The sequence below is a fragment of the Symphodus melops genome (assembly GCF_947650265.1).
Source record: "Symphodus melops genome assembly, chromosome: 12".
Taxonomy (NCBI): Eukaryota; Metazoa; Chordata; class Actinopteri; order Labriformes; family Labridae; genus Symphodus; species Symphodus melops.
Window position 1 is genome coordinate 5,776,110 of NC_136702.1, and position 14,948 is coordinate 5,791,057.

General features: G+C 40.8%; 3 protein-coding genes across 3 annotated transcripts; all 3 read left to right on the top strand.

Moving 5' to 3' along the window:
• Positions 1–251: 251 nt before the first annotated feature.
• Positions 252–3,043, top strand: LOC306832942 (bis(monoacylglycero)phosphate synthase CLN5-like; the record flags this gene model as incomplete). The annotated part of the gene is made up of 3 exons (XM_079357964.1): positions 252–285; positions 1,481–1,567; positions 2,315–3,043. 3 exons carry the CDS (start codon positions 252–254, stop codon positions 2,800–2,802), a joined length of 609 nt encoding a protein of 202 aa, XP_079214090.1. The 3' UTR covers positions 2,803–3,043.
• A 2,594-nt stretch (positions 3,044–5,637) lies between these two features.
• On the top strand, positions 5,638–8,249 carry LOC306832943 (bis(monoacylglycero)phosphate synthase CLN5-like; the record flags this gene model as incomplete). The annotated part of the gene is made up of 3 exons (XM_079357965.1): positions 5,638–5,671; positions 6,867–6,953; positions 7,700–8,249. The coding sequence occupies 3 exons, from the start codon at positions 5,638–5,640 to the stop codon at positions 8,185–8,187; spliced, it is 609 nt and encodes a 202-aa protein (XP_079214091.1). The 3' UTR covers positions 8,188–8,249.
• A 2,767-nt stretch (positions 8,250–11,016) lies between these two features.
• Positions 11,017–13,808, top strand: LOC306832944 (bis(monoacylglycero)phosphate synthase CLN5-like; the record flags this gene model as incomplete). The annotated part of the gene is made up of 3 exons (XM_079357966.1): positions 11,017–11,050; positions 12,246–12,332; positions 13,080–13,808. The coding sequence occupies 3 exons, from the start codon at positions 11,017–11,019 to the stop codon at positions 13,565–13,567; spliced, it is 609 nt and encodes a 202-aa protein (XP_079214092.1). The 3' UTR covers positions 13,568–13,808.
• Positions 13,809–14,948: the final 1,140 nt, after the last annotated feature.

The window sequence follows — 14,948 nt, forward strand, 5'->3', positions numbered from 1 at the left end:
TGCCTTTGATCTCTGACATAATGTCCTTTTTACAGGTAAATGTCCTTTTTGAACATTCTTTTTGAACATTCTAAAGCTTTATTTAAAGTCTTAATAAGCAACATGAACACTGACATGGAATGCAGCTGACCATTGTCACGGAAACCAGCCTGCAAAACAAACAAACAAACTCCTTACAGGCTCACTGTGATTGGCTAGTAGTTTGCAATCTATATTTCAATAGAGTGTCAAAGTCCTGTCTACTAGTAGGGATGGGAATGGAAAACGGTTTCTTTCTGAGACCCGGTTCACAGCATTCCAAGTCCTAAGAATCGTTTATATGCTTGGCTGTCAGTTCTATGGAGCTAGAACAGTCTCATACTGAATAAATACACACAGAAATAGACTGGTATAGTTTTGAGCCCTAAAACCAGGAAGTGAGTTAGCATTTTAGCGTCATGGGTTCCTAACTCTAAAAGTCAATGGGGATTTTGAATGAGTTTGTGTTTAGACACCTGTAATAAGGTCTGTGGTTAACGCAAGCTGAATAGATGTTGACGTTTTGTTCGACGAGATAAACTATGTCAGTTAAGATCCAACTTGTGAATTTTAAAGTTTTTACGCAAACTTTAAACAGCGGTTGCTAATGAGTAGCTAATGAGAAACTGCAGTGGTTGTTACAGACATTACACGTCATCATGCCAGGAACTCTTTCCCTAATCCACCTTACAACCTCTAGTCATGTTTTTCAGTGTTCTTGCAAATATTAGGTTAATCTAATTGATTTAGCTTGATTTAAAGCTCGAGTGGTTTTCAGCGCTGCATGAAAAGTATTAACGTCTGAGGAGTTTTCAATGGAGGGTTGAAAAGTTGTTTTCTTAAAGTAAATCAATGTAATGCAAGGAGGATAATTTGCCAAATACTTCTAGAGATACTTCAAAGATAACACGTTTAACCCATCTGAAATGTGTGTAGTTAATAAAGACTAATTTTACCTGATTAACTAGTGGTATTTATCCCCATTTCTTTTTTTAAATTTGAATTCCAAATTCAAGAAATAAAACCCCTTTTTCTCTGTTAATCTGGATGAATGTTCTAAGATGCTTTTAGAGATAGTACAGTGGATAGAAAAGAAGCCTCCGCTTAGATTCAAACCCAAGTCGCCCACTTGAAGGAGAACTTGTACATGACCCCAGATCTTTTTTTAACCACTGTAGAATAATGAAAAGACAGAATCACAGAATACATTCACAAATGTTTATTACCAGTATAAGACCACATTTCCAAACCAATCATTTTAATTTCATGACAGCAGTAAAGCAAAGAAGACCGAGCATTTAACAATACACGAGTAAAACTAAAGGACAGCGATATCAACACCAGTTTAATCCGAATAAATCTAACTCAGGATTCCCAGGTTAAGATAGCTGTGGCCAAGTTTTCCAAGAGAAGCCGACAGAACAATGATTGAAACCTGGACGAGACTCCACCTTGACTTCAGAGCTGCCGTCATTAACCGCACTGCAGGAGATCGATGACTTCCACTGGTCACAAAATGGCACCTTGGAGAAAATAGCAGAAATCACAGGTTAGACTTTGAACGTGGGGTCAAATATCTTTGTTCAACAGGAAATATAAATGCAGTACAAGTAGATTTGATGGCTTGCTTTTCGCTTTCTCCTCATCCCTGTCTCTTTTTACCTACTCTAGAAGAGTGTTTTGTGAGTTGTTTAAACTCACCTTTTTTCCCTCCTTTGACTGTCTGCGACTATTTATTTTTTTTAACTTTAAGGTACTGGTTTTTCATTTATAGTTTCATAAATATATAAGTTTGTTTTTTGTGGGGTTCAATTCAATTCAATTCAAAAAACTTTATTTGTCCCCAGGGGGCAATTCAAGGGCACACAGAGCAGCAGATAACGACAGTGCAACTATACTACGACATTTAACCAATCAAAAAAGAATAAAGTGTCAAGGGTGTTAGTACAGGTTAGAATACAATCACAACTTACAACTTTTTGGTTTTCAACTCACAGTACAAAACAGAAAGCCACCCATACGCCCCCAAACCCTCTTGTCTCCTCCACTCACCCTCCCAGTCTATCCCCCCACCCAAAAGCACCCTCAGTCTCACCCCAACAGGCTACTACTGTCCACTGTAAAGAATGATGATAACATAACATACATACATACATTTAGCCTTCTCCCTCTCGTGGTGCATTTAACCTTTTCTGGTTTTAGATGGAACTTGACATCCTTCATCCAGCAGACACGAGAAGGGGGCTCAGGGTCTTTGACCGCCATGTTTTAAAATCTGTTTTTGTTCTCTCTACAGGGAACCAGTTCAATGACATGGCCCAGTGGGTCCAGGACGACAACCAGACGGGAATCTACTATGAGACGTGGACGGTCCGCTCTGACCCCAGTCCTAACGCCACAGTGTGGTTTGAGTCCTACGACTGCTCTCAGTTTGTCCACCGCACGTACAGGAAACTCACTGACCTGGGAGCAAAACTGTCCAGTCGGTCCCAAACGAACTACACAAAGATCTACCTGTACAGCGGAGAGCCCAAATACCTGGGCAACGACAGCGCCATATTCGGACAGCCTGCTCTGAAGAATCTGGCCGTGGACATTCGTACATTTTACCACACATTCAGACCACACCAGTCGTTTACAGACTTCACCATCAGCTTGTTGGAGGCTTATAAAAAGATAGTTGTGGACAAGAGCTTTTACCTGTACTACAACTTTGAGTACTGGCAGCTGCCAATGAAGTTCCCTTATGTGAAGATTACATATGAGGAGGTGCCTTTGCCTTAGCAAAAAAACTTGGACTACGAAAAGCAGCAAGCATTAATTTGTTTTCTGAATTGTTTTAAAGAATGCACAGATCTAACCTCTCAATCTGATACTAGTTATCTGATTTACGACTTCAGCCACAGTTGAACTAATAAGCTGTTTTTCCTGTCCTGTATGTGTAATGATTTGAGTCTGCTTGTTACCTACACACTGCTTTACTCACTCTAAAAAAAATATATGTGTAATAAATGAATTGTATTTATTTTCTGCTCTGATTGTCTGAAAGCCAAAGATATTGACATTACAAATGATATACATTTAAAAAAGGAAATATTTTGAGGTTTTGCTTGATAATCAATTTAAAAAATAGTTTAATGAATTGAAAGTTAACCTTGAGACGCGAGACAATGTCATCACTTGATGTAGCCTTTGAATAGACCGAGCTGCCTTTTCGTGTCTGTTGCCTTTCGTATTTAAGAAAAGAAATAAACATTTGCCACTGGTTCAAGCAAAACAGTGGGTAGTAACAAAAAACATTCACAATCATAATTCATTCACAATGTTTATTATTTTTTATTAATCATTATTTCATGGCCACAGATTCTTATTTGTGGCCAATGTCATTAGAAGCGCTCCGTAAAATGTCTGTTTACGTTTCTTTTTTTTTGTGTGTGCTTTTTTTATTGAACTAACTTTTTTGCTAGTTGATGGGAGAAACCTGAGCACCAGGAGTAAACCCGACCCTGACAAAGGATGGACATGTTAAGGGGGTTGGGGTAATTTTAATGGGGAAGGGGGGGGGGGGGAGATGGGATCTACCATAGACTCCTCATTTTCTATACTTCTTCTTTGGCCTAGAGTTGACGATCCTCCGAGACTGACGCTTCACCATCTCCCGCGTGATGACGTAGGAACCGCACTGGCCGTCTTCCTCATCTGAGGACTCGTCTTTAGGCTTGACAAAGATGTTAAAAGTCTGCAGCTGCCGCTCCTCATCCTTGGCAGGGAAGTCATCCTCTGTCATGTTTTTCTTGATAGCAGACAGGTCTTTTCCCTTGAGCTTCTCACGCAGAACCTCTAACTTCAGCTCGCATTCTTCCATCAGCTCCAAAATATACTCATCGGATTCAGGAGACGCCTTCACCCTTCTGTCCTCAGGTAGTTTGATGTGTTCAAGTCTGTCAGCAAGTTTCTTTATCCACACTCTGAGGACAACAATGGTTTTATCAAGCTGTTTTTGAGGCTCTTTGCTTGCTTTATACCTACTCTGCTGAGCCAGCAGACGCTCCTTGCAAATGTCCAGCATCTCTTTGTTCTTTAAGAGCTGAGCTGCTGTGTTTACCTTCATGTCGTGACATTGTCCTTTCAGGATCTCCCTCTCTTCCATCAGTTGCTGCAGCGTCTTCTCATTCTCCCCCCTCTCATTCATCAGATGTTGCAGACTGTCTTTCTGAGAGAGTTTATTTAAGTCCTCTAAACTGGAGATTCCCATGGCTTCGTTGATCTTGTTGAAGGCCTGGAGCAAAAGCAACCTGGCTCCCTCCTCCTCTTCTGCCAACATGTTGATTTCCTGCAGGGCCTTGCCGTTCAGCTCGTCTCTCTCGTTATCAATTCTCCAGGTGTCATTAATTTCTTCCCACTGGGCCTTGAGCTTCTTGGTCTGTTTCCTAATGCTAGCTTTAGTTTGCTCTATCCTTGTGAATTTGTCATTGTAATTGGTCTCCAATTGCTCTATCTTAGCCTCTACAGCCTCTTTAGATTTCTTGGCGGCTGTGAGCCTGGACCGTGTGTGTTTAAGCGCCACTTTGTCCTTCTGTCTTTGTGCTTTCATTTTGTCCCTCTCAAACTGGTAAAACACAGCCTCATCCCGGTAGTACCTTATGTTTTTGTCGCATGACTTCATCGTTGTCTGAAGGTTACTCCACTCGATTTCTGCGTTGTTTATGCACTCCTTCAGCTCACACAGGTACTCGCAATCAGGATCTAGTACCTCGGTTTGAAAATCATCAGAGTCAACACAGAATGTACCTTCTTGCTCTTGGTCCTCGCGCTTGCTGTCATTCATGAGGTGACGGGCATTGATCTTCTTTTGCAATTTCTGGTTCTTTTTTTTTAAAGTGGCAAGGGCCTTCTCTATCGTCATTTTGGAGCACTCCATCCGCAACTCAGGGTTCTCATCTAAAGCAGCTTTGATTACTCTAGGATGTCTTTCATGTTCTGCATTTATCCGTTCCCTCAGCTGCTTATTTTGCTGCTTTAGCTTGTCGATTTCCTGGCGGTTGTGTTTGTGTTGGGCATCATTGCGGTCCTTGGTTGCGGCATCTTCAGCTGACTGTAGCTTGAGTTCAGCGCGCGCCTTGGCTATCTCCTCTTGTAGTTGACATTTCTTCTCATATCTGGAAGCCATTGTTATTGTTTTTAATGAACAAAGATAAACACAGTTCAAAGTGTACCTACACTAAATGACAGTTTGGCTATATAAAGATAGCTCAATAGTACTAGATAGTCCGTTTGTCCGTTTGTCCAGTTCTGAGTCAGCTCAGCTCGTAAAAGGCTAAATGTGAATTGACCTCTAATAGAGATAGGCCTATCTTATGACATCACATGCCTTTGATCTCTGACATAATGTCCTTTTTACAGGTAAATGTCCTTTTTGAACATTCTTTTTGAACATTCTAAAGCTTTATTTAAAGTCTTAATAAGCAACATGAACACTGACATGGAATGCAGCTGACCATTGTCACGGAAACCAGCCTGCAAAACAAACAAACAAACTCCTTACAGGCTCACTGTGATTGGCTAGTAGTTTGCAATCTATATTTCAATAGAGTGTCAAAGTCCTGTCTACTAGTAGGGATGGGAATGGAAAACGGTTTCTTTCTGAGACCCGGTTCACAGCATTCCAAGTCCTAAGAATCGTTTATATGCTTGGCTGTCAGTTCTATGGAGCTAGAACAGTCTCATACTGAATAAATACACACAGAAATAGACTGGTATAGTTTTGAGCCCTAAAACCAGGAAGTGAGTTAGCATTTTAGCGCCATGGGTTCCTAACTCTAAAAGTCAATGGGGATTTTGAATGAGTTTGTGTTTAGACACCTGTAATAAGGTCTGTGGTTAACGCAAGCTGAATAGATGTTGACGTTTTGTTCGACGAGATAAACTATGTCAGTTAAGATCCAACTTGTGAATTTTAAAGTTTTTACGCAAACTTTAAACAGCGGTTGCTAATGAGTAGCTAATGAGAAACTGCAGTGGTTGTTACAGACATTACACGTCATCATGCCAGGAACTCTTTCCCTAATCCACCTTACAACCTCTAGTCATGTTTTTCAGTGTTCTTGCAAATATTAGGTTAATCTAATTGATTTAGCTTGATTTAAAGCTCGAGTGGTTTTCAGCGCTGCATGAAAAGTATTAACGTCTGAGGAGTTTTCAATGGAGGGTTGAAAAGTTGTTTTCTTAAAGTAAATCAATGTAATGCAAGGAGGATAATTTGCCAAATACTTCTAGAGATACTTCAAAGATAACACGTTTAACCCATCTGAAATGTGTGTAGTTAATAAAGACTAATTTTACCTGATTAACTAGTGGTATTTATCCCCATTTCTTTTTTTAAATTTGAATTCCAAATTCAAGAAATAAAACCCCTTTTTCTCTGTTAATCTGGATGAATGTTTTAAGATGCTTTTAGAGATAGTACAGTGGATAGAAAAGAAGCCTCCGCTTAGATTCAAACCCAAGTCACCCACTTGAAGGAGAACTTGTACATGACCCCAGATCTTTTTTTAACCACTGTAGAATAATGAAAAGACAGAATCACAGAATACATTCACAAATGTTTATTACCAGTATAAGACCACATTTCCAAACCAATCATTTTAATTTCATGACAGCAGTAAAGCAAAGAAGACCGAGCATTTAACAATACACGAGTAAAACTAAAGGACAGCGATATCAACACCAGTTTAATCCGAATAAATCTAACTCAAGATTCCCAGGTTAAGATAGCTGTGGCCAAGTTTTCCAAGAGAAGCCGACAGAACAATGATTGAAACCTGGACGAGACTCCACCTTGACTTCAGAGCTGCCGTCATTAACCGCACTGCAGGAGATCGATGACTTCCACTGGTCACAAAATGGCACCTTGGAGAAAATAGCAGAAATCACAGGTTAGACTTTGAACGTGGGGTCAAATGTCTTTGTTCAACAGGAAATATAAATGCAGTACAAGTAGATTTGATGGCTTGCTTTTCGCTTTCTCCTCATCCCTGTCTCTTTTTACCTACTCTAGAAGAGTGTTTTGTGAGTTGTTCAAACTCACCTTTTTTCCCTCCTTTGACTGTCTGCGACTATTTTTTTTTTTAACTTTAAGGTACTGGTTTTTCATTTATAGTTTCATAAATATATAAGTTTGTTTTTTGTGGGGTTCAATTCAATTCAATTCAAAAAACTTTATTTGTCCCCGGGGGGCAATTCAAGGGCACACAGAGCAGCAGATAACGACAGTGCAACTATACTACGACATTTAACCAATCAAAAAAGAATAAAGTGTCAAGGGTGTTAGTACAGGTTAGAATACAATCACAACTTACAACTTTTTGGTTTTCAACTCACAGTACAAAACAGAAAGCCACCCATACGCCCCCAAACCCTCTTGTCTCCTCCACTCACCCTCCCAGTCTATCCCCCCACCCAAAAGCACCCTCAGTCTCACCCCAACAGGCTACTACTGTCCACTGTAAAGAATGATGATAACATAACATACATATATACATTTAGCCTTCTCCCTCTCGTGGTGCATTTAACCTTTTCTGGTTTTAGATGGAACTTGACATCCTTCATCCAGCAGACACGAGAAGGGGGCTCAGGGTCTTTGACCGCCATGTTTTAAAATCTGTTTTTGTTCTCTCTACAGGGAACCAGTTCAATGACATGGCCCAGTGGGTCCAGGACGACAACCAGACGGGAATCTACTATGAGACGTGGACGGTCCGCTCTGACCCCAGTCCTAACGCCACAGTGTGGTTTGAGTCCTACGACTGCTCTCAGTTTGTCCACCGCACGTACAGGAAACTCACTGACCTGGGAGCAAAACTGTCCAGTCGGTCCCAAACGAACTACACAAAGATCTACCTGTACAGCGGAGAGCCCAAATACCTGGGCAACGACAGCGCCATATTCGGACAGCCTGCTCTGAAGAATCTGGCCGTGGACATTCGTACATTTTACCACACATTCAGACCACACCAGTCGTTTACAGACTTCACCATCAGCTTGTTGGAGGCTTATAAAAAGATAGTTGTGGACAAGAGCTTTTACCTGTACTACAACTTTGAGTACTGGCAGCTGCCAATGAAGTTCCCTTATGTGAAGATTACATATGAGGAGGTGCCTTTGCCTTAGCAAAAAAACTTGGACTACGAAAAGCAGCAAGCATTAATTTGTTTTCTGAATTGTTTTAAAGAATGCACAGATCTCTCAATCTGATACTAGTTATCTGATTTACGACTTCAGCCACAGTTGAACTAAGAAGCTGTTTTTCCTGTCCTGTATGTGTAATGATTTGAGTCTGCTTGTTACCTACACACTGCTTTACTCACTCTAAAAAAAAAAAGTGTAATAAATGAATTGTATTTATTTTCTGCTCTGATTGTCTGAAAGCCAAAGATATTGACATTAAAAATGATATACATTTAAAAAAGGAAATATTTTGAGGTTTTGCTTGATAATCAATTTAAAAAATAGTTTAATGAATTGAAAGTTAACCTTGAGACGCGAGACAATGTCATCACTTGATGTAGCCTTTGAATAGACCGAGCTGCCTTTTCGTGTCTGTTGCCTTTCGTATTTAAGAAAAGAAATAAACATTTGCCACTGGTTCAAGCAAAACAGTGGGTAGTAACAAAAAACATTCACAATCATAATTCATTCACAATGTTTATTATTTTTTATTAATCATTATTTCATGGCCACAGATTCTTATTTGTGGCCAATGTCATTAGAAGCGCTCCGTAAAATGTCTGTTTACGTTTCTTTTTTTTTGTGTGTGCTTTTTTTATTGAACTAACTTTTTTGCTAGTTGATGGGAGAAACCTGAGCACCAGGAGTAAACCCGACCCTGACCAAGGATGGACATGTTAAGGGGGTTGGGGTAATTTTAATGGGGATGGGGGGGGGGGGGGAGATGGGATCTACCATAGACTCCTCATTTTCTATACTTCTTCTTTGGCCTAGAGTTGACGATCCTCCGAGACTGACGCTTCACTATCTCCCGCGTGATGACGTAGGAACCGCACTGGCCGTCTTCCTCATCTGAGGACTCGTCTTTAGGCTTGACAAAGATGTTAAAAGTCTGCAGCTGCCGCTCCTCATCCTTGGCAGGGAAGTCATCCTCTGTCATGTTTTTCTTGATAGCAGACAGGTCTTTTCCCTTGAGCTTCTCACGCAGAACCTCTAACTTCAGCTCGCATTCTTCCATCAGCTCCAAAATATACTCATCGGATTCAGGAGACGCCTTCACCCTTCTGTCCTCAGGTAGTTTGATGTGTTCAAGTCTGTCAGCAAGTTTCTTTATCCACACTCTGAGGACAACAATGGTTTTATCAAGCTGTTTTTGAGGCTCTTTGCTTGCTTTATACCTACTCTGCTGAGCCAGCAGACGCTCCTTGCAAATGTCCAGCATCTCTTTGTTCTTTAAGAGCTGAGCTGCTGTGTTTACCTTCATGTCGTGACATTGTCCTTTCAGGATCTCCCTCTCTTCCATCAGTTGCTGCAGCGTCTTCTCATTCTCCCCCCTCTCATTCATCAGATGTTGCAGACTGTCTTTCTGAGAGAGTTTATTTAAGTCCTCTAAACTGGAGATTCCCATGGCTTCGTTGATCTTGTTGAAGGCCTGGAGCAAAAGCAACCTGGCTCCCTCCTCCTCTTCTGCCAACATGTTGATTTCCTGCAGGGCCTTGCCGTTCAGCTCGTCTCTCTCGTTATCAATTCTCCAGGTGTCATTAATTTCTTCCCACTGGGCCTTGAGCTTCTTGGTCTGTTTCCTAATGCTAGCTTTAGTTTGCTCTATCCTTGTGAATTTGTCATTGTAATTGGTCTCCAATTGCTCTATCTTAGCCTCTACAGCCTCTTTAGATTTCTTGGCGGCTGTGAGCCTGGACCGTGTGTGTTTAAGCGCCACTTTGTCCTTCTGTCTTTGTGCTTTCATTTTGTCCCTCTCAAACTGGTAAAACACAGCCTCATCCCGGTAGTACCTTATGTTTTTGTCGCATGACTTCATCGTTGTCTGAAGGTTACTCCACTCGATTTCTGCGTTGTTTATGCACTCCTTCAGCTCACACAGGTACTCGCAATCAGGATCTAGTACCTCGGTTTGAAAATCATCAGAGTCAACACAGAATGTACCTTCTTGCTCTTGGTCCTCGCGCTTGCTGTCATTCATGAGGTGACGGGCATTGATCTTCTTTTGCAATTTCTGGTTCTTTTTTTTTAAAGTGGCAAGGGCCTTCTCTATCGTCATTTTGGAGCACTCCATCCGCAACTCAGGGTTCTCATCTAAAGCAGCTTTGATTACTCTAGGATGTCTTTCATGTTCTGCATTTATCCGTTCCCTCAGCTGCTTATTTTGCTGCTTTAGCTTGTCGATTTCCTGGCGGTTGTGTTTGTGTTGGGCATCATTGCGGTCCTTGGTTGTGGCATCTTCAGCTGACTGTAGCTTGAGTTCAGCGCGCGCCTTGGCTATCTCCTCTTGTAGTCGACATTTCTTCTCATATCTGGAAGCCATTGTTATTGTTTTTAATGAACAAAGATAAACACAGTTCAAAGTGTACCTACACTAAATGACAGTTTGGCTATATAAAGATAGCTCAATAGTACTAGATAGTCCGTTTGTCCGTTTGTCCAGTTCTGAGTCAGCTCAGCTCGTAAAAGGCTAAATGTGAATTGACCTCTAATAGAGATAGGCCTATCTTATGACATCACATGCCTTTGATCTCTGACATAATGTCCTTTTTACAGGTAAATGTCCTTTTTGAACATTCTTTTTGAACATTCTAAAGCTTTATTTAAAGTCTTAATAAGCAACATGAACACTGACATGGAATGCAGCTGACCATTGTCACGGAAACCAGCCTGCAAAACAAACAAACAAACTCCTTACAGGCTCACTGTGATTGGCTAGTAGTTTGCAATCTATATTTCAATAGAGTGTCAAAGTCCTGTCTACTAGTAGGGATGGGAATGGAAAACGGTTTCTTTCTGAGACCCGGTTCACAGCATTCCAAGTCCTAAGAATCGTTTATATGCTTGGCTGTCAGTTCTATGGAGCTAGAACAGTCTCATACTGAATAAATACACACAGAAATAGACTGGTATAGTTTTGAGCCCTAAAACCAGGAAGTGAGTTAGCATTTTAGCGTCATGGGTTCCTAACTCTAAAAGTCAATGGGGATTTTGAATGAGTTTGTGTTTAGACACCTGTAATAAGGTCTGTGGTTAACGCAAGCTGAATAGATGTTGACGTTTTGTTCGACGAGATAAACTATGTCAGTTAAGATCCAACTTGTGAATTTTAAAGTTTTTACGCAAACTTTAAACAGCGGTTGCTAATGAGTAGCTAATGAGAAACTGCAGTGGTTGTTACAGACATTACACGTCATCATGCCAGGAACTCTTTCCCTAATCCACCTTACAACCTCTAGTCATGTTTTTCAGTGTTCTTGCAAATATTAGGTTAATCTAATTGATTTAGCTTGATTTAAAGCTCGAGTGGTTTTCAGCGCTGCATGAAAAGTATTAACGTCTGAGGAGTTTTCAATGGAGGGTTGAAAAGTTGTTTTCTTAAAGTAAATCAATGTAATGCAAGGAGGATAATTTGCCAAATACTTCTAGAGATACTTCAAAGATAACACGTTTAACCCATCTGAAATGTGTGTAGTTAATAAAGACTAATTTTACCTGATTAACTAGTGGTATTTATCCCCATTTCTTTTTTTAAATTTGAATTCCAAATTCAAGAAATAAAACCCCTTTTTCTCTGTTAATCTGGATGAATGTTCTAAGATGCTTTTAGAGATAGTACAGTGGATAGAAAAGAAGCCTCCGCTTAGATTCAAACCCAAGTCGCCCACTTGAAGGAGAACTTGTACATGACCCCAGATCTTTTTTTAACCACTGTAGAATAATGAAAAGACAGAATCACAGAATACATTCACAAATGTTTATTACCAGTATAAGACCACATTTCCAAACCAATCATTTTAATTTCATGACAGCAGTAAAGCAAAGAAGACCGAGCATTTAACAATACACGAGTAAAACTAAAGGACAGCGATATCAACACCAGTTTAATCCGAATAAATCTAACTCAGGATTCCCAGGTTAAGATAGCTGTGGCCAAGTTTTCCAAGAGAAGCCGACAGAACAATGATTGAAACCTGGACGAGACTCCACCTTGACTTCAGAGCTGCCGTCATTAACCGCACTGCAGGAGATCGATGACTTCCACTGGTCACAAAATGGCACCTTGGAGAAAATAGCAGAAATCACAGGTTAGACTTTGAACGTGGGGTCAAATATCTTTGTTCAACAGGAAATATAAATGCAGTACAAGTAGATTTGATGGCTTGCTTTTCGCTTTCTCCTCATCCCTGTCTCTTTTTACCTACTCTAGAAGAGTGTTTTGTGAGTTGTTTAAACTCACCTTTTTTCCCTCCTTTGACTGTCTGCGACTATTTATTTTTTTTAACTTTAAGGTACTGGTTTTTCATTTATAGTTTCATAAATATATAAGTTTGTTTTTTGTGGGGTTCAATTCAATTCAATTCAAAAAACTTTATTTGTCCCCAGGGGGCAATTCAAGGGCACACAGAGCAGCAGATAACGACAGTGCAACTATACTACGACATTTAACCAATCAAAAAAGAATAAAGTGTCAAGGGTGTTAGTACAGGTTAGAATACAATCACAACTTACAACTTTTTGGTTTTCAACTCACAGTACAAAACAGAAAGCCACCCATACGCCCCCAAACCCTCTTGTCTCCTCCACTCACCCTCCCAGTCTATCCCCCCACCCAAAAGCACCCTCAGTCTCACCCCAACAGGCTACTACTGTCCACTGTAAAGAATGATGATAACATAACATACATACATACATTTAGCCTTCTCCCTCTCGTGGTGCATTTAACCTTTTCTGGTTTTAGATGGAACTTGACATCCTTCATCCAGCAGACACGAGAAGGGGGCTCAGGGTCTTTGACCGCCATGTTTTAAAATCTGTTTTTGTTCTCTCTACAGGGAACCAGTTCAATGACATGGCCCAGTGGGTCCAGGACGACAACCAGACGGGAATCTACTATGAGACGTGGACGGTCCGCTCTGACCCCAGTCCTAACGCCACAGTGTGGTTTGAGTCCTACGACTGCTCTCAGTTTGTCCACCGCACGTACAGGAAACTCACTGACCTGGGAGCAAAACTGTCCAGTCGGTCCCAAACGAACTACACAAAGATCTACCTGTACAGCGGAGAGCCCAAATACCTGGGCAACGACAGCGCCATATTCGGACAGCCTGCTCTGAAGAATCTGGCCGTGGACATTCGTACATTTTACCACACATTCAGACCACACCAGTCGTTTACAGACTTCACCATCAGCTTGTTGGAGGCTTATAAAAAGATAGTTGTGGACAAGAGCTTTTACCTGTACTACAACTTTGAGTACTGGCAGCTGCCAATGAAGTTCCCTTATGTGAAGATTACATATGAGGAGGTGCCTTTGCCTTAGCAAAAAAACTTGGACTACGAAAAGCAGCAAGCATTAATTTGTTTTCTGAATTGTTTTAAAGAATGCACAGATCTAACCTCTCAATCTGATACTAGTTATCTGATTTACGACTTCAGCCACAGTTGAACTAATAAGCTGTTTTTCCTGTCCTGTATGTGTAATGATTTGAGTCTGCTTGTTACCTACACACTGCTTTACTCACTCTAAAAAAAATATATGTGTAATAAATGAATTGTATTTATTTTCTGCTCTGATTGTCTGAAAGCCAAAGATATTGACATTACAAATGATATACATTTAAAAAAGGAAATATTTTGAGGTTTTGCTTGATAATCAATTTAAAAAATAGTTTAATGAATTGAAAGTTAACCTTGAGACGCGAGACAATGTCATCACTTGATGTAGCCTTTGAATAGACCGAGCTGCCTTTTCGTGTCTGTTGCCTTTCGTATTTAAGAAAAGAAATAAACATTTGCCACTGGTTCAAGCAAAACAGTGGGTAGTAACAAAAAACATTCACAATCATAATTCATTCACAATGTTTATTATTTTTTATTAATCATTATTTCATGGCCACAGATTCTTATTTGTGGCCAATGTCATTAGAAGCGCTCCGTAAAATGTCTGTTTACGTTTCTTTTTTTTTGTGTGTGCTTTTTTTATTGAACTAACTTTTTTGCTAGTTGATGGGAGAAACCTGAGCACCAGGAGTAAACCCGACCCTGACAAAGGATGGACATGTTAAGGGGGTTGGGGTAATTTTAATGGGGAAGGGGGGGGGGGGGAGATGGGATCTACCATAGACTCCTCATTTTCTATACTTCTTCTTTGGCCTAGAGTTGACGATCCTCCGAGACTGACGCTTCACCATCTCCCGCGTGATGACGTAGGAACCGCACTGGCCGTCTTCCTCATCTGAGGACTCGTCTTTAGGCTTGACAAAGATGTTAAAAGTCTGCAGCTGCCGCTCCTCATCCTTGGCAGGGAAGTCATCCTCTGTCATGTTTTTCTTGATAGCAGACAGGTCTTTTCCCTTGAGCTTCTCACGCAGAACCTCTAACTTCAGCTCGCATTCTTCCATCAGCTCCAAAATATACTCATCGGATTCAGGAGACGCCTTCACCCTTCTGTCCTCAGGTAGTTTGATGTGTTCAAGTCTGTCAGCAAGTTTCTTTATCCACACTCTGAGGACAACAATGGTTTTATCAAGCTGTTTTTGAGGCTCTTTGCTTGCTTTATACCTACTCTGCTGAGCCAGCAGACGCTCCTTGCAAATGTCCAGCATCTCTTTGTTCTTTAAGAGCTGAGCTGCTGTGTTTACCTTCATGTCGTGACATTGTCCTTTCAGGATCTCCCTCTCTTCCATCAGTTGCTGCAGCGT